The sequence below is a fragment of the Trachemys scripta genome, chromosome 6 (assembly GCF_013100865.1).
Source record: "Trachemys scripta elegans isolate TJP31775 chromosome 6, CAS_Tse_1.0, whole genome shotgun sequence".
NCBI classification, from domain to species: Eukaryota; Metazoa; Chordata; order Testudines; family Emydidae; genus Trachemys; species Trachemys scripta.
Window position 1 is genome coordinate 21,806,516 of NC_048303.1, and position 19,158 is coordinate 21,825,673.

The 19,158-nt window shown below is 41.0% G+C and overlaps 1 protein-coding gene across 5 annotated transcripts in view; it reads left to right on the top strand.

Moving 5' to 3' along the window:
- RAI14 (retinoic acid induced 14) overlaps positions 1-15,294 on the top strand; it is a 131,086-nt gene extending 115,792 nt beyond the window's left edge. For 4 of the 5 annotated variants that reach the window (XM_034773758.1, XM_034773756.1, XM_034773759.1 and 1 more), the window contains 8 exons: positions 590-676; positions 1,224-1,310; positions 2,025-2,082; positions 2,709-2,827; positions 3,328-4,860; positions 6,645-6,794; positions 12,883-12,948; positions 13,212-15,294. In XM_034773758.1, coding sequence (XP_034629649.1) covers positions 590-676; positions 1,224-1,310; positions 2,025-2,082; positions 2,709-2,827; positions 3,328-4,860; positions 6,645-6,794; positions 12,883-12,948; positions 13,212-13,289 — 2,178 coding nt within the window. In that variant the 3' untranslated portion in view covers positions 13,290-15,294. The remainder of the gene's footprint in view (positions 1-589; positions 677-1,223; positions 1,311-2,024; positions 2,083-2,708; positions 2,828-3,327; positions 4,861-6,644; positions 6,795-12,882; positions 12,949-13,211) is intronic. The other variant, XM_034773760.1, reaches the window with a different exon arrangement.
- Positions 15,295-19,158: the final 3,864 nt, after the last annotated feature.

Here is a 19,158-nt window from a genome sequence, read left to right on the forward strand (position 1 = left end):
CACTCCCCTTATGGAAGAAATAGGTCTTTCAAGCTGTCCGAACACAAGAGTAATTGACGGAGAGGAAAAATAATGGCCATTCATGGTGACTTAATTAAGCCGTGAACAAATGAAGTACACCGCTACCCCTATATAATGCCACCCGATATAACACAAATTTGGATATAACGCGGTAAAGCAGTGCTCGGGGTGGGGGGAGAGGCGCTGCGCACTCCGGTGGATCAAAGCAAGTTCGATATAACGCAGTTTCACCTATAACGCGGTAAGATTTTTTGGCTCCCGAGGACAGTGTTATATTGGGGTAGAAGTGTATTTGAGATTACAAATGCTAAACCTCTCATCAGCTTGTGCTTTTTCACTAAATCTTTGTTTTTGCTGAAGCATGAATTGCAAGGGGGGTGGGGGGTCATCCTTGTCTTCAAGCCTGCCTAGTATCTTGCCTATTATAGCAATGCAGTTATTGTGGAGAAGCTTGAATGAAACAAGGAACAAACTGCTCAAGTTATGTGGGGTTTTTAATAAAACTGCTTACTCAGACTTTACTAACCAAACTAACACACCTCCATTCTCTGGCCTGTGAAAATTTCAGCATGACCAAGTCTCTAAATTAAGTTCAGAAAGAAGTGGAACTCCAAAAAAACGCAAAGCCCCACCTCCTCCTATCAGTCCTATCCAGGTAAACAAAAAGTCCAAGTTTGAACATTTTGATATTTGTAGTGGGATGGGAAAGATCTAGAGCATAATGCGAATGATGCTGGCAAAATTTGCTCTGTTATTTTATATGTCTGTCTCATGTCATGAGTAGATTTTTTTTCTGAGGTTAGGACGACATCTTGAAAACCCATATTGGGTACAGTTACTAAGAAGGCTACTAGTAATGTGGCATGGTCTAAAAGCTGCACATAAAGGTGGTCTCTTGGAAGGTAAAGGTCTTTTCTTTTGATGAATGGCTTAAAATGCACTTCCACATACAGGTAGCTGTAGAAATCCAATAAGGGGAGAGAGCAGGCAAGATATATAATATAGGATTGAATTACAGCTTAAGAAATAGGTTATTAAACTGAAACATTGCTCATGTCTGGAAATAATGCATGTGTGCTGCTGGCTAAGAACAGCATTGAGTAATTAGGTTTGCTCTTTGGTGCTAACACAGAATTATTGCATATGTTAACACAGGCAGTAGAACTCCCTAATATATACACACACACACACTTCTTTTTCAGTTTAGTGATTTGTCCTCTCCACGTTCAGCAACCTCAACTCCAATTGCTGGAAAAGGACAGGCATTCTTCGCTGAACAAGTATGCAAGGTATATTTGCTCTTGCTGTTCTGTTGTTTTTAACAAACTTTGGCTGTATTTAAGAGGATAAAAGTATAGAACTTTGATAATCCACAATCAGTGACTGGGAGATCCACTGTGAATTGTTGAATTTTGAGAAATAAATGGTTTATAATGTGTGTAAAAACAAAGGGCATATACTTCGTAAACTTATTTTGATATTTTCTTTCAGTAAATGTGGTGGTAATTCACAATAAATGAGTAAATGTTTTGCATCTTAACACTACAGTAGCAAGTTATTTAGTGCTAACAAAGTGCCTGCCACTGTTCATTACATACAATAAAGACAGTTCTTGTCCAAAAGATTTCACTGGGATGAGTAGCCACTTGCTACTGTGTGATTTCAGCCTATGTTATTGAAGACTGTAGTCCTTTAACATTTTAAATATACAGTACCTTACACACTACAGTGCATAATTTGGTGCACATGCAAAGACTTTCAAAACTGCCTGGGGGAATGTGGATGCCCAGATCACATTAATTTTAATGGGAATCGGGAGGCCAAATCTCTTAAGCTAATTTAAAAATCTGGCCCCTGACTTTTAAGGAATGTTGTTTGGAACAAGACATCAGACCCCAGAGCAAAGAGCCATTCATTCTGCAGGGCTTGACCTCATTCCATACTCATTTCTGTGAAGTCTAGAACTTCTTGAAGTGAAAGGATTGTCTCCTTGTGTCTCACAGGAAGAGATCAGCTCCATTCAGCGAGATAACAAGGATAGACTGAGTGACAGCACTACAGGTAAGGTGAATAATAAAGCCTTCGTTAATTCTCAAAGCTTATTCTTTTTATCAACTGTCTTTTAGAACCATTTAAATGTAGGAATAATGGTAATGGTATTAGAGAATGGTTTCGGCATTGTAACTCTTTGATCACTGGTAGGTACATCAGTTTTTTCTAAACAGTTTTTAGAAATCTAGCTAGAAATAATTCCTTCATTTGGCATATTAATGGTGTCCCTCTAGGACACCTGGCATTGGTCTCTGTTGGAAGACAAGATACTGGGCTAGATGGACCTTTGATCTGACCCAGTAAGGCCGTTCTTATGAAAAAAACAAGTTCACTCCATCTCAAAGTTATAATGATTTTATATGAAAGGATATATATGGAGATGTACCTATCTCATAGAACTGGAAGGGATCCTGAAAGGTCAAGTCCAGCCCTCTGCCTTCACAGCAGGACCAAGTACCATCCTTCCCCCCCATCCCTAAATGGCCCCCTCAAGGATTGAACTCACAACCCTGGGTTTAGTAGGCCAATGCTCAAAAAACTGAGCTATCCCTCCTTTAGATAGTGCCTGCTTTTGCTACAGTCACTACGTCATCACTTCAGTTGTTTTAAATGGTTTAAAACCATTTATTTTAAAGGTGCTGATAGCTTACTGGATATAAGTTCTGAAACTGACCAGCAAGATCTGCTTGTATTGTTGCAAGCAAAAATTGCTTCTCTAACACTACACAATAAGGAGTTACAGGACAAATTACAGGTATGTATTACATTTTTGTGCCTAATTCAAAGCAAAGGGGATCTTTCAGTTCTTGAATAGCAGAATAAAGAGCTACTTTGTTTTATAGTGATGTTCTGTGAAGATAAATTAAAAGACAGTTTGTAGATAGTAAGAGTTTCAAAAAATCAAGAGGAAACTTTCTTTGAATATTAAATCATTGTTTGCAATTTTCGTTTTTCTCATAAATTAGTTGATAGCCTTTTTCTTAAGATGGAGTTAATTATTTCAGAACTCTGGCTAATGATTGAGGTTTTCAGAATTTTAACTCTCATAGCCTTTGATCCTTTTTGTGCTACAGAAATCATCTCAGGTATTTAGATGATTTTAGCACCCACTGTCTTAATTTGCGTGCTGAGCTCTGCTGAAAATCTAGCCACAATGTTTTTATTGTCCATCTCTGTAGAGCACACATAGTAAGAGTTCCCTTACTTAATCTACTCAATAACATTGTTTTATAAACACTAACACTTTTTATGCAGGAAAAAGCACCCAGAGAAACAGAAATGGATTCCACCCTAGATTCCTATCATTCCACCCAAACAGAGTTTGATCAGTCAGTGGACAGACAAAGTCAAACCTCCGCTCAGGAACTAAAATCATCCTCATTAAATGCAACACAAACTCAAGAGAAGTCAACAAACAACAATGAAGTAAAAATTAAGCATCTACAAGAAGATTTAAAGGATGTACAGAGGAAATTAGATAATTCTGAAGCAAAAAGAAAGTACTTAGAGACCCAACTTCAGTCTAGAATCCCAGAAACAATTCATTTAAACAGTGCAGATATTTCAGAAAACAGCTCTGATCTTAGCCAGAAACTTAAAGAAACCCAATGCCGGTATGAAGAAGCTATGAAAGAGGTCTTGAATGTACAAAAGCAGATGAAATTGGGTCTTGTTGCTTCTGAAAACAAAGATACTTATTCGGATGTCCATGAACTGAGGGTTACATGTGAGGAAATTGAAGTGCTAAAGCAAGAACTCAGGAAAGCATTAGAGGAAAGTGAAAGGCATGAAGTGAAAGTGAGAGAGCTACAGGAAAAACTTGAAGAAAGAGAGCAGAACATTGCTAGCAAAATGTCTGTGGAAGAATGTGAGGAAATAAAAAATTCTTATTGTTCAATAATTGAGAACATTAACCAAGAGAAAGCTTTGTTGATTGAGAGATACAAAGAAGGGCAAGAAGAAATCAAAAGACTACAAGATAAGTTAAATCAGATGCAGTTGGAATCCAGTGATGAACCTCGGGAGATGAAAGAAGCAAGGATTAGAATGATAGATGACCTACACAGACAAGTTAGTGAGCTGTCTCAGTTATACAAAGAAGCACAAACAGAGCTTGAAGATTACAGGAAGAGGAAAGCATTAGAGGATGTAGCTTTGGAATACATTCCTAGAGATGAGCATGAGAAACTGATGCGGGTAACAAATTCATTGAAAGATAAAGCTGAAGATGCATTATCTGACATGAAGTCCCAGTACGCACAGGTATTAAATGAAGCAGCACAGCTCAAGCAACTGATAGATACTCAGAAACAAAACTCTGTACCAGTTGCTGAGCATCTTGAGGTGGTAACTGCTCTCAGGTGTATGGCAAAGGAAATGGAGGAAGAAATAAATGAACTTAAGGAAGAGCTTATTAACAAGGAAACTGAGGTAAGAAATCTGCAGAAGGAATTGTTGGAAGAAAAAGCTGCAATTAACGAAGCGATGGTGCCCAGAGCTTCATATGAAAAACTCCAGTCATCGTTAGAAGGTGAAGTTAATATTTTGTCATCCAAACTAAAGGATTTAATGAAAGAGAAAGAGAACGTGTCCTTAGATGCTGCCCAATTGAGAAATGAAGTTTTGCAATTAAAAGAGGAAAAAGAAGGTGCTCAAACTCTCCTTGAGGCTAAGGAGCAGGAAATAAATGGACTTTACCGTAAGTACCATCAAGCTCAAGAAGATCTTCTTGACATGAAAAGATATGCAGAAAGCTCGTCAAAGCTAGAAGAAGATAAAGATAAAAAGGTTAGTAATTCATTAAAGAGATTGGATTTCCTGAATGTTTAGACCTTGTAAAACAATTTGAGTAATGCCTGCAGTTCACAGCTCCATATTAAACAAAGTGTCATGGAGTATAACTTTTGAGTACATCTTTCTGTCTTGTAATCTAAGGTCCCAGAATACCATCTTTAATACTGATAAAAGCTTGTTTGGCTAAATGCATAGTTGACCCTGCGGAGGTCCCCACAAGGAGAGCTGCATGATCTATCACTATTAGGTGAAGTCGTATGTGGCCCAGTTGCCCGAGTGCTTGGACTCCTATTTTGAAATGATGAAAGTGGGAGTTAGAACAGTGAGAGATCCACAGGGAGAGAAGTTTTGCAAACCTAAATAAAGATGCACAAGTGACCAAAGATCCTACAGTTCTTATTTTACCCAGATCATTTCACCCATCCCTACTCGTCTTTTTTCATAATTGGGATATCTGATAGCACAGAGTTCTTATAATAGAAAATGGGCCACAGATGTGGTAGCTGTCTTCAGAACATTCTGCTGGCTCTAGACTTGACCCAAGCGAGCTGCATTTCTGTCTTCAGACATCAGTGTATTCAGAGGCTGTGCCCATAGCATCAGTAAACGCAATACCTCAATGGTGTAAATATTGCTTCACATACATTGTTAAAGCAATGTGTTTCCATTTGGAAATGTGAGAATTCTGTACAAAAGCAGATTTGCTAGCAGAAACTGAATGCTTAAAATGATCAGGATGGTGGAGGGAAATTTAACAGTGAGCCAAGAGGCTTCGGCAGGGACAGAGCCCGAATGGTGGGGGAGATGTGGGCAGGAGAAGAGTAGCATGCCAGAGATTTGGGGGGGAAGGAAATAGAGGTAGAAAGGTAAGTAGGAGAGAGAGAATTTCTGGGAGAGGCAGATGGAGAGAGCAGCCTGCTGGGAGGACACACATCTGAATGCAGACCTCCCAGTACTGGTGAGGAGCTGGAACTGCCTGCTGGCTTGCAGGGTGGGGAGGAGGCACTGCAGAGCTGGCTGAGAGAGAGCTACAGCCCAGCCATCTTTGTGTAGGCCAGGGATAGGCAACCTTTGGCACGCGGCCCACCAGGGTAAGCACCCTGGCAGGCTGGGCTGGTTTGTTTATCTGCCACGTCCGCAGGTTCGGCCAATCGCGGCTCCCACTGGCTGCAGTTCGCCCTCCAGGCCATTCGGGGCGGCAGGAAGCGGCAGCCAGCACATCTCTCGGCCTGCACCGCTTCCCACTGCCCCCATTGGCCTTGACCGGCGAACTGTGGCTAGTGCGAGCCACGATTGGTCGAACCTGCGGATGCGGCAGGTAAACAAAACCGCCCCGCCCCGCCAGGGGCTTTCCTTGGTGGGCTGTGTGACAAAGGCTGCCGATCCCTGGTGTAGACAAAGGGTTGTAGCATGGTGGGAGCACTACAACCCTTTATTTACTGAGTAGGCGCCTTGTGCTTCAGTTCAAGGTAGGGATGTTTTTTCAGAATCCAAAAGAAATTGGGGGGAGGGATAGTTCAGTGGTTTGAGCATTGGCCTGCTAAACCCAGGGTTGTGATTTTAATCCTTGAAGGGGCCACTTAGGGATCTGGGGCAAAATCAGTACTTGGTCCTGCTAGTGATGGCAGGGGGCTGGACTCGATGACCTTTCAAGGTCCCTTCCAGTTCTTGGAGATGGGATATCTCCATTAATTTTAATTTATTTAAATGTTCTCTAAACAAAACATGGCAAAATAGTATTTCTTGCTCCTTTCACGTGGACCGTTTTTCCTTGATAGATCAATGAGATGTCCAAGGAAGTTAGCAAGTTAAAAGAAGCATTGAACAGCCTTTCTCAGCTTTCCTACTCAACCAGTGCACCCAAAAGACAAAGCCAACAGCTGGAGGCATTACAGCAACAAGTGAAACAGTTACAAAATCATCTGGCTGTAAGTGTGGGTTTCTTAACTGATAAACTCCAACTGCTCTCATTGCTAATAGGATGGGAAGCCTTCCTTATTGTGTTTCGTATGCCCCGTTAAAGTGAAGCACAACCACTGAGTACGAGAAATGGATGCTCAATGCAATAAAATGTGCTATAACGGATAGCTGTGAATCCTCATTATTGTCACAGCAATGCACTCTTTCAGCAATAATACAAAACTGAGTTACTGTGTCGCAGTATATCCCCAAAGGCCTCACACTTAAATCAGTCAACTTCACTCCATTTTCTGCTCTGGAGATATGGGAAATAGTGCAGCAGTTCCCAATAACTGAAAGAGACTGCATATACAGTATGCAGTTGTTTAAGCTACTGTGTTGAGGTTAAGCATTAATTGGCATTAATTGGATTGATAAAATAATTATGGCACTTCCGAAGCAGATGTCATCACATCTCAATACATTAGTTCATTTTGCTGTGTCACAAACTAAACTAAACTATAGCAGAAATGAGAGTTTAGAAAGCCACAGCTTCAAATGGATATCCAAACCGCTGAGACGCTGGGGGGATAGAGCAAAGTTTAATAGTTGATCCAAGATGTTATAACTGTCATAAAATGTGGTGTACTTGTGTGGCACTGGTGCTATGACTGAGACAAGTTTCTATCCAAACAGACTCATATTTAAAAAAAAAAAAAGATATTTTTTCTCAGAATTTGTGAATTACTTTAAAATCATTTTAAAATTGTACCTTCAATGGGATTTCCCATGTACAAGTAAAAGGCCCAGTCCCGTAGAACATGAAGACTTCCAAGCTGGACAGAGCCCCAAAGCATTTTTTAAACCACAAAAAGCTTTTGCTGTGAGTTACGGAGTTGGTCTGGCAGTGCTTGAAGTGGGTGTGTTGAGAGGCCTGCCAGGAGTCGCAGATCTGGCCAAAAAAAAAAAAAAAAAGTTGAGAATCGAGCCTGGTTGCTGAGGAGCACACTTCAGGCATTGTCTTACCAAAGCTGCTGCTCCCAGATTATGAAAGACACCTCCCCATCCCACCCTCCCCCCAAACACACATCTTTTTTTCAGATCTCTTTAAGCACCAAGCTCAGGGGAGGATAGCTCTTGTATTTGAGTTCCCAACCTGCTGAGTTACACAGCTTTCCTGGTGCCTGTTCTTCCTTCTCCCCAGTCAGGCAGTGGGAGTTAATGTCGCGCTGGGGCTAGAATTAGTCCCTTGCAGGAATACCAGTGGGGGCAATAGATTTAGTAAATCATTTAAACAATAAAACACTTATGTCAAGTATACACTAAAAAATTAGGTCGACCCAGCTACATCACTGAGGGCTGTGAAAAATCCACACTCCTGAGCGACATAGTTAAGCCAACCTACTCCCAGTATAGATAGCACTAGGTTGACAGAAGAATTTTTCTGTGAGTAGTGTCACTATGGATGGTCCACTTTAGATGCGCATGCGCCTCTTGAGCCCTTGGTCAGATATTTTTCAATTAGCAGTGTCCATTCAGCCTGCACCTGTGCTGTGTACAACCTAATGCTGCTGCGCAGGCAAACCGCCCTCAGTTCCTTCTGTATCACCTCGGCCAGAACTGAGCTCCTGCGTGGCCGCCTCGTGCATGTGTCAGCATGTTTTGTAGTTGTTTAGTTGAGTGTTTCTAGTTAGTGTTAGTTAATATAAAATTAGATAGTTGAGAGGTTTCCGATTTTCCTCCCCCATTTTTTTCTGGAGACCTTATTGGGCCTGGCTGGGCGTTTTCCAAATGCTGCCTCTCTTGTCAGGAAGTTATTCTGATCGGTGATGGCTACTGAGGGCTGGTCTACACTGGGGATCGATCTAAGATACGCAACTTCAGCTACGCTATTTGCGTAGCTGAAGTCGAAGTATCTTCGTTCAACTTACCTGGCCATCCTCATGGCAGCAAGTCGCTGCAGCTCCCCCGTCGGCGCCGCTTACTCCTCCTGCCGAGGTGGTGTACGGGCGTCGATTCAGGGATCGATTTATCACATCTAGATGAGACGCAATAAATCGATCCCCGATAGATTGATTACTACCCGCCATCCAGCGGGTAGTGTAAATTTGGCCTAAGTGTTTCCATTGCTTGGGAGAGTATCATCTCTTCCAAAAGTGCAATTTTTGCTTGGCTCTAAAATCTAGAGCTTGGAATGATCAGCAGACCACGCTGAAGATGATGATGGTGATGGAGCACTCCCTTCGACCGGCTTCTGAGTCAGGTCAGGAGACCGTTACCTACCTGCCCCTATACATCTGTCTCCTGACAGCCAAAGTTGAAAGGACACTGGGTCTAAGTTCTTGCCTGAGAAGGGGAGGATCTCAGAGGACTCAGGGAAGGCTCCAAAGAGGAGGAGCTCGGTCTCCCACCACAAGGAGCCAGCTCCGAAAAAGTCCTATTTTCCTGCTAGATCTGTGGTGTCAAAGGCCTTGAATTCTCGACTCTGTACCATGGAGGTGAAAGACTCTTCCTCTGGTACTGACGAGCAAGGAAATCCTGGAGTACTTAGGAGAAACACAGCACTGACAAGGCCCTGGTATCATCTTATTTCCAGATCAGCACAGATTACTTCATATTTAACAATGGTGCCTTCCCACTCAGCTCAGTCAGTACTGACAAAATTGAAGCACGCACCATTGGCCCTGGCACCTATGCGCACCAAATCAATTGCTGCATCAGTACCGGCCCCCTCAATACCAAAGGAGACTGTTACTCTAGGGACTTGTGAGTGTTAGGGACCCCCTGCTTATGGGTACTGAATGATTCTCAGTACAGAGACCCTGGTCTTTGGATTATCAGTGCTTCCTGGTACCACAGGATTCTCCATACTTTTCTAGTGGGGCCCGCTCTATTGAAGGACACTGAAGAGGATGGAGATAACTTTCAGTCAGTCTCTTGCTTATCCCTGCGAGGTTCCCCTCTGCATCATTACAGGAACCCATACTTTGACAAAGACCCTCACCCATGTCTGAGATGGTGGTATCAGTCTTGCATACTACCCCCTCTCCTATAGGGGCCTCCCTAGGGACCATCCTGGGATCCCTGGGCAGTGTATAAGTAGCAATTTGCCAGAACTCTGGCTCCACTGCATTAGGACACTAGGGTCATACAGTCTCCTGCACCGGATCCCCAACATGAGGAGATCTTTGAGGAACAGGAGGCTACCTTGGGCGAAAAGGCTACCCCTCAAGCCCCTATTTCATCTCCGTCTCCAGACAAGTTGGTCATGCCTCTACCACCTTCAATGACTGATTTTGTCAATTCCAGGACCTTGTGAAGTGGGTGGTGGGTATACTCCAGATATGTCTTGAGGAGGTTAAAGACTCCCTTCGCAAGCTCCTGGAAATTTTGCAGTCAGTGACGCCCACCTGGGTTGCGGTATCCATGAACGAAGCATTTCTGGATCCAGCAACGACTGTGTGGCAAACTCCTGCCAACTTGTAAACAGGCGGATGAGAAATATTATGTTCCTCCCAGGGACTCAACATTTTTGTTTTCTCTCTCCCCCCCATCCTTCTCCCCCGCCCTCCCCACCTCCCTAATTCCTTGGTGGTGGATGCTATAAACGAACTAGACAGACAGGTCTGTTCCCTAGGAGAAGAACCAGAAAAAGTTGGACCTGCTCACCTCTGACCCTCCAATTTCAGATTGCAAACTATCAGGCAATCATGACCAAACAGGATTACACAAATTACAACAAGTTTGCATCCTTTATTGAACATCTTCCACAGGAGCATAGAGAACACTTCCATGCCATTATTAAAGAGGGTCATTTATTAGTCAGAACCTCTCTCCAAGCATCCTTGGATGCTGAAGACACTTCTGCTAGATCCATCTCCACAGCAGTTGTCATGGGTAGGGTGTCCTGGCTCTGGTTGTCATGATTCCTGAGAGAGTCCAGAATACAGTTGAGGACGTCCCATTTCCCAAGAGGAGCTTCTGACCATTAACTATGGTTGAGCCTCTGCACATGCTGAAGGACTCCAGGGTCCCTGCTCAGGTCTCTGGGTATATACACCCTACGGGTCTCAAACTGCCCATAGATCATGCCTGGCTCAGTTCTTTTGGCTTTCACAGAACCACCGAGCCTGATAGAAAAAGATTCCAGAGGAAGAGAGCTTCCCACCCTCCATTCAGCAGGTACCCAATCAGCATCAAAACAGCAGTTTTGAAGGGTTGGATTGCTATCTTAGCCAGTCTATTCATCTACTTGTATTTTTTCCTAAACCACTTAAACCTCAGCGGGAGACTTCCCTTCATACATTAGATATATGATAGGCATTGGCCTTTTATCTGAATAGGACCAAGCAATTTCGGAAATCACCTAAACTCTTTGTCTCCATCACAGAAGGATCTAAGGGGTCCACAATCTCTTCACAGACACCGGTGAGATGGATCTGTGTGTATTACTGCTTGCTATGATGCAGCTGGTGCTTTGCCTCCTCAAAGATCACAAACAACTTCCACAGCATTATTCAAAAACATTTCCAGTGTCAGAGAACTGCAGAGCTGCTGCATGAGCTTCAGTGCATACCTTTTCTAAACACTATGCCTTGGTCTGCACTGTCAGGTCTGATGCGGCACTTGATTCTGCTGTACTGTCTTCAGTCTTAGACTTGATTCTGAAGATCCCTTCTCCCTATGAGGATACTTCTTGGGCGTCATCTGAAGTGGAGTACCCATAGGGTGCTCCACTACCTGCCCTCTTTCCCATCTGCTTCAGACTGTTCTTGTTGGACGTTCGGCTAGAGAAGGAATTGAGTGGTTTGCCCGCCCAGCTCTGTGTGACCTGGGAGCATAACACGAGGTAGCATAGAGCACATCCACAGGCCAAATGGACACTGCTAACAGAAAATCTCCAATCAATGGCTCAAAAGACGCATGCACACCTGAAGTGGAGTACCCATAGGGACATATCTTGAAGAACCACAGTTACTGCACAAGCTCTGAGTTGCCTTTTCTTCCATTGACCTAACTACTGCCTCTTGAGGAGGTGGATTAACTACAGCGATGGGAGAACCCCTCCCACCGCTGTAGTGAGCATCTATGCTGAAGCACTACAGTGGTGGTGTAGCAGTTTAAGTGTAGACATAGCCCTGCTTAGAAATGAAGGCTTATGGCCTACTGCCAGAGTTCTGTAGGAGCCTCTCATCTCCAACTGCTTCCTTTCCTCCACTGCCTAACCACAAGAGGTGGGCTGGAAATGGTTTTCCCTTCCTGTGAAAAATTCCACATTGGGATGAACCAGAGACCTTTTTAAAAGTGGTGTTTTTTAATGAAAGAATGAGAGGCCAACCCAAAAATAGCCAATAGCCTGGTGGTCAGGAAGCTTGCCTGGGATGTGGAAGTCCCTGGTCTGATTGCAGCAGAGCATGGATTTGCCCTGACCCCAGGCTACTGGCTATTGTGGGGTCGGTGTCTCCTCTCTCTCGCTCCCCTGATAAGTTTAGGAAAGGGGTGGTATAATGTTAGGGTAGTATGGCCCACTTCTCTCAGCCTAGTTTCTAAAACAGAACTTCAGCTTTACCTGGGAGATGGTTCTTGGGCCACAGAAGAGGGGCTTGTCTTTGGCTGAATATGTAGTAATTTGCCAGAGCACCATAGGACAGGACCCTTTTGAACCTCATCTGCACTAAGAAATCTACTCATTGCTGACAAAGGGGTGTGGGCAATGGGTGCAGTTGAACTGTTGCTGAAAACAGTGGTTTAGCTTCCTTGCAGAAAAAACAGCTACAGTTTCAGAAATTGCAACTGACTGTGGTTTGATCCTGTCTGTCTGCAGCTAAACCATTTTGAGCACTGAAATCAGCTGCACTAGATACTTTCCTGGTGTAGATAAAGCTATAGCATCTTAGTGGACCGTACGTTGCAAAGGGACCTATTTTGGCTGGCCTGATTGTAAAATACTCCTTGGTATAATGCATGCCTGCAGATGAGCAAGATAGTTTTCTGATATAAGTAAAGATCCTGTTTTATCATAGCTGTAGATATCCATGTGCTCTAAAATGAGATGTGGTGATTTTTTTAAGTGAATTTGCATGCACATTCCTTGACTTGGCATCTTACTATTTTTAGGAAACAAAGAAACAGCACCAGGAGATTGTATCAGTTTACAGGATGCATCTTCTCTATGCTGTGCAGGTATGATTGCATATTTCTCAGTCACGTGAGGTATGTTGTGTTTTAATGTAAGAGGTCCCTTCTGCAAATCTATAATGAAAATAGCTTCTTATCTTTTGGTTACCCTAGACAAAAAGTCTGAATATTTAACAGAAATTTAAAGCAACATCCTCTTGGAAAAGATTGGGAGTTGGGAGATTAACATACTTTTAAAACTATGTAAAATTTCTGAAAGAATAAAAAGGTGCTAGAATTAAACTTACCTTTTTTATCTTTCTGTCTAGGGTCAAATGGATGAAGATGTCCAGAAAGTGCTTAAACAGATTTTAACAATGTGCAAAAGCCAATCACAAAAAAAGTGAAACAAACTGTTTGTACTGAATCCTGTCGTGCTGCCATGGTGTTTAGCTAGGTTCACCTTAACACAAGATTTAAAGTTGCCAACCTGCTGCTTTTTTTAGTGAGCTGGATTTGTCTCTGCCAATCTTCCTGTTCAGTCTATGTACTATGATCTAACGCATCTGCACATCTTCTCCCTTCCCACAAAGTTTTCAGAGTACTGTTTTCATATACAAAATCTAAGTATTTTTCAGAGCTGTTGTTACTTTGGCCACCCCAGATGTAAAGTGTGGTCCACAGTGTTGTGTTGTGCTTCACGGCTTCCTTCTTCAATATGGAGATGCTTTCAGGGAGGGAAACAGGTCCCAGCGTGCAACACTCCATCTTGACAAAAATAGTCTCACCTCCTGGGTAAAGGTGAAGTTCTCCATTCTGAGTCCTGCTCCTGGATATTGAAAAGGAGGTGGGGTGATCTAGTCTGCTCAGTGTTTTTGCCCTTAGGCTTCTGACATCTTGCCAGATGTGATCTTTCATTGGGCAAAGTTCATTCACCCATGTAGTAATGAACAAAAGCAGATATTTGTGCGGAATTTTGCTTAGTAAGCCAGAACATCAAGCAACTAAATTTACCTGTAATTTGTTTTATGTTTAACCAGATTAACATGGATTACGAGTTACCATGCCCATTGTACACTGAGTGTGTAAAATCCATGCTGTACATCTTTATATTCAATTGCATTGTCTCAATATTGGACACAATAGTTGATAACCTAAACAAAACTAATTTAGAATGTAAAACCATAAATCAGATGAACCTCAGAAGTTCTGTACAAAATAACCCTTTTCAGTAGGTCAAGCTGTCTATGCAAATATTCACACTGCTGTTGGCCATGGAGCTCAGGAAAAAATAATACATATGCTTCAAAGGAAACAAGGGATTCTAGTGAATGCAGGATGTTTACAGTGAGCGTCAATGCCTCACAGTTCCTAACCTCACTTTTGTAAAGATCTGCTCTTCAATATATTTTTATTGGCCCTCCAATGAAATTTTTTTGTAACTAAACCATTTTGCTACGTGATGTTTGCATTAAACTATATTAACAAATATTTTAGGTAACCATGTTTAAGGCTCTCTTTTTACCCAAAGTATTCAGCTAGACTAGAGTAAAGCATAGTAAAATATTCTCAGCTCAGAAAAACTGTATAAAATAATAGATCTGTCAGCATATCCAAGAGCATTGAAGTGTAAATGACAATTCATCCTGCTATTTCATCAAATGCAGGAATACATGATACATTTGTGCTGTCATCTAACAATAATTTCTACAAGTTTCTTGGGCAGGAGAGGGCGTCATTGAAGCCTTTGTCTGTTTTTAAGAGTTAAAAGTAGAATTGGAAATGCCTCATGATAAAATGACAGTGTATAGTAGAGAACTATGGAAGAATATTTCTAAGAAAACAGTGCATTTAAGGGTTAAAACCATTCTACCTTGCAGTTTGTTATTGCATTGGTTTTATTCCTGTTGATGGAGATATTTCCAGAGCTACATAATCTATGAAGTTTATAGACTCCTAATTTGACAGAATCTATAGTGCCTCAGGCTTACGGGACACATAGTGCACTTACATCAGATAATTCCTAACAATGAGAAAGCTCAAAAGGATTAAAAACTTTGCATCAGTTAGACCTTTCTGTTACTTTTCTTAGGTTGTTTAACTAATGCCTGTTAATTTTGGACAGTATTTTATAGTTAGACAATTTGGAAAATACTCCAAAGAAATGTGAAAGGACGTCTTTTCTGCAGCACTTAAAAATTTCAAGCATGCAAATGCTGCAAAGTTTAAAACTTGATAAACCATTTTGAAGTTTGCTGTTCAGATTTAGTCTTCTACCTTGTTTTGTTATGCATATTTATTACAATTATCTTTGTGAAATATTGAAAATTATATACTATAGCATAGCATTTGTTCTTGTATGTAATTTACAAAATGTTTCCTTATGCAGCAAATAAACTATTTCAATTTTTTCATCTTTGCTCTTTTTGTGCATTCAGCTAGAGGTTGTTTGTACTAGAGGAGATAATGCTATAGTACATGTTTCAGTTATATTAAACAATATAATATTATGGTTGTATAGCTGTCAAATATGTAAGTAGTTAAGCTTCTATTAGCTGATTAATAAGGTTAAAGCTGTTTCTCAAACGGACATCCCCTTAGAAAAATGAATTGAAGAAAAGAAGGTAAGTGAATTAGTCAAGACATATTTATTTTCACATATCGAAATGGAGCCATTCAATGCCTACTGTATGCAATCAGTAGAACTACTGTGACCCAATGTAACAAATTAATAGCATCCCAGATTCCTCAAAACTAGAGCGCTCCCATCGCCTCATCACAGTGTGCGTGCACGCGCGCACACGGAGCCTGGTGGTCTGTGTCAACTACATCTGTCCTTTTCAACACGGGCCACTCCCTCAGTGAATTTCACTTTCAAGATCCACTCTTGAGTCACTAATAACACTGAAGATGTAATTGAAGAAGACTAGTTCTAAAGTGTGGTTCTACCCTGAAGAATGAATATGTAGAAATGTCACCTACTGAGGTTGCATTTGGCCAACAAGCTGCAGGTTGGCCTCCCAGGGACTATTAGTGCACTTCGAAAATAGGGAAACCTTTGAGAAATCCTATAAAGTATTCCAGAATTGGATTTCATCCGAAATGAGAGTTGGCTAAATACATGTTGCAACATATTTCTCTTTGATTACAGCTCGCTCATCATACTTGTGAGTGCAAGCTGATTTGCTATGTGGTAGTCACAAGAAATAAAACTAAATAGTTTGTCCTTCATCCTTCAGTGCCTTCCACTTTTGTAGTCTGCTTGGATAATTCATATTCCCTTTGGAAATAAGTAACATGATGCTGCTGTAATCTTACAAATGTGTAGCAATTAATCTTTATTTCTAAGCAAATGATTGTATTGGGGCTGATTGTCATCTTCTGTATCTAGTATTTATTTAGCAATCTACATTAGTATTTGAGTTTTAGACTATCTCAGTTGCTCAACCAGTGGTACCTTAAAGTGCAGTTCTGCTCCATAGTGACTAAAAATGGCACCAGTTTACTCAACAGATTAAAAATCTGTATCTGTTCACTTCAGTGGATGAAAACAAGTTTTTACTCCCATTAACCCTGTGATATAACAAGAATGGATGAGGGACCTGGATTTTATTCTTGCTAATGCATCAACAGAATTAATAATTCTGTCTTCCATTACGCTTCAACAACCCCACATTGGGGGCAGGGAGTTACACAAGTGCAACTGAGGGTGGCATTTGCCCTGCGGATTTCTTACTGTTGGAAGGGGTGCACAAGCCAACCCAGAAGAACCCAGCTTAACTTTCAGATCCCAAGGTGAGTTTGTAAAGTGGGTAGTGTGAAAACCACCTTTTTCTTGTTAACTGAGGCAGTAGAACCACATTTTTACCATGCTATGTGTTTGCTCATCCCAGCACAGGACTTTGAGACCTTCACAGGGATAAACTGACTATTTATTTGTAATCAGTTTAATATTCCCTTTAGCTCTGTATTCCATAATAATAAATTGCAGCAGAGATGGATTCAAAGTAGGATTGTCAAGTGATTAAAAAGATTAATTGCACAATTAATTGCGCTGTTTAATAATAATAGAATACCATTTATTTAAATATTTTTTGATGTTTTCTACATTTGCAAATATATTGATTTCAATTACAACACACAATACAAAGTGTACAGTGCTCATTTTATATTTATTTTATTGCAAATATTTACACTGTAAAAACAAAAGACATAGTATTTTTCAATTCATCTAATACAAGTACTGTAGTGCAATCTCTTTATAATTAAAGTTGAACTTACAAATGTAGAATTATTGGGGGGGAAGCGATCAAAAATAAAACAATGTAAAACTTTAGAGCCTACAAGTCCACTCAGTCCTACTTCTTGTTCAGCCAGTCATTGAGACAAACAAGTTTGTTTACATTTGCAGGAGATAAAGCTGCCTGCTTCTTGTTTACCATGTCACCAGGTGTTTGCATGGCACTGTTAAATCCAGCATTACATGATATTTACATGCCAGATGTGCTAAAGATTCATATCTCCTTTCATGCTTCAACCACTATTCCAGAGGACATGTTTCCATGCTAATAAGGGGTTCTGCTTGATAATGATCCAAAGCAGTGTGGATCAAAGCATGTTCATTTTCATCATCTGAGTCAGATGCTACCAGCAAAAGGTTGATTTCCTTTTTTTGGTCGTTTGGGTTCTGTAGTTTCCACATCGGAGTGTTGTTCTTTTAAGACTTCTGAAAGCATAAACCCTACCTCGTCCCTCTGATTTTGGAAGGCACTTCAAATTCGTAAACCTTGGGTTGAGTGCTGTAGCTATCTTTAAAAATCTCACATTGGTACCTTGTTTGTGTTTTGTGAAATCTGCAGTGAAAGTGTTCTTAAACCAAACGACATGTGCTGGGTCAACAACAGCGACTGCTATAACATGACATATATGTCAGAATATGGGTAAAATAAAGCAGGAGACATACAATTCTCCCCCAACGAGTTCAGTCACAAATTTAGTTAATGCACTATATTTTAACGAGCGCCATCAGCATGGAAACACGTCCTCGGGCATGGTGACCGAAGCATGAAGGAGCATACAAATGTTTACCATATCTGGCACATAAATACCTTGCAATGCCAGCTACAAAAGTGCCATGTGAACATGTGTTCTCATTTTCAGGTGACATTGTAAATAAGAAGCAGGCAGCATTATCTCCTGTAAATGTAAACAAACTTGTTTGTCTTTAGCTGAACAAGTACAACTGAGTGGACTCGTAGGCGCTAAAGTTTTACATTGTTTTGTTTTTGAGTGCAGTTACATAACAAAAAAAAATCTGCATTTGTAAATTGCACTTTCACGATAAAGAGATTGCACTACAGTCCTTGCATAAGGTGAACTGAAAAATACTATTATTTTTACAGTGCAAATATTTGTAATAAAAAATAATATAAAGTGAGCACTGTACACTGTTGTAAGTGAAATCAATATATTTGAAAATTTAGAACATCCAAAAATGTAGTAAATTTCAATTGGTATTCTATTGTTTAACGGTGTGATTAAAACCTGCGATTAATCGCGATTTAAAAAAATTATTGCAATTTTTTTTTTTTTGTTAATCGCGTTAATTAACTGTGATTCATCGACAGCCCTAATTAAAAGCATCCATTAAGTAGTTTCTACTTGGCTAAGGAAGAATGCTGCAGCTCCAGAAATTATGCTCCAAACAGGCATCACTAGCTCTTGCTGCTAGTAGGGAAACAACACATATTGTTTGAAAGCTAAATATCTAGTGAGCTTTAAAATATATATATATATATATATATATATATATATATATAGAATGAAATATGGCAACTTCTTTCCTGACAGCATGGTACTCTTTGTCTTGAATGATTGTATCCCGCCCCTGGGAGAGTGTGGATCTTGTTCCATCTACTGCCTGGTCTACCTAAGAGGTTTATGCCTCTGTACTGCTTCCAGCTCATGGACTTGGTTCTTTAGCTCAAGTGGCTCTGGCTTTCAGTTCTGAAGGTGCCAACTTCAGACCATGCTGTTGGCTCCAGCTGGGTCAATTATATCATGTCCCAGCTGATCACTCCTGTGGCATTTTAGAGCGACACATGTGTCATTGCTTTCAAAGGTTTTGCTGTCCTGACATGCTCTTTATTTAATTGGCTCATTACAGGTACATCCACAATTAGGTTGTTTTGTACCTGTACACACACACCCCCCCCGACCTACTCACCCACCCTCCAACCACGCACATTCAACTGACAAACACCCCCACGCTCAAAT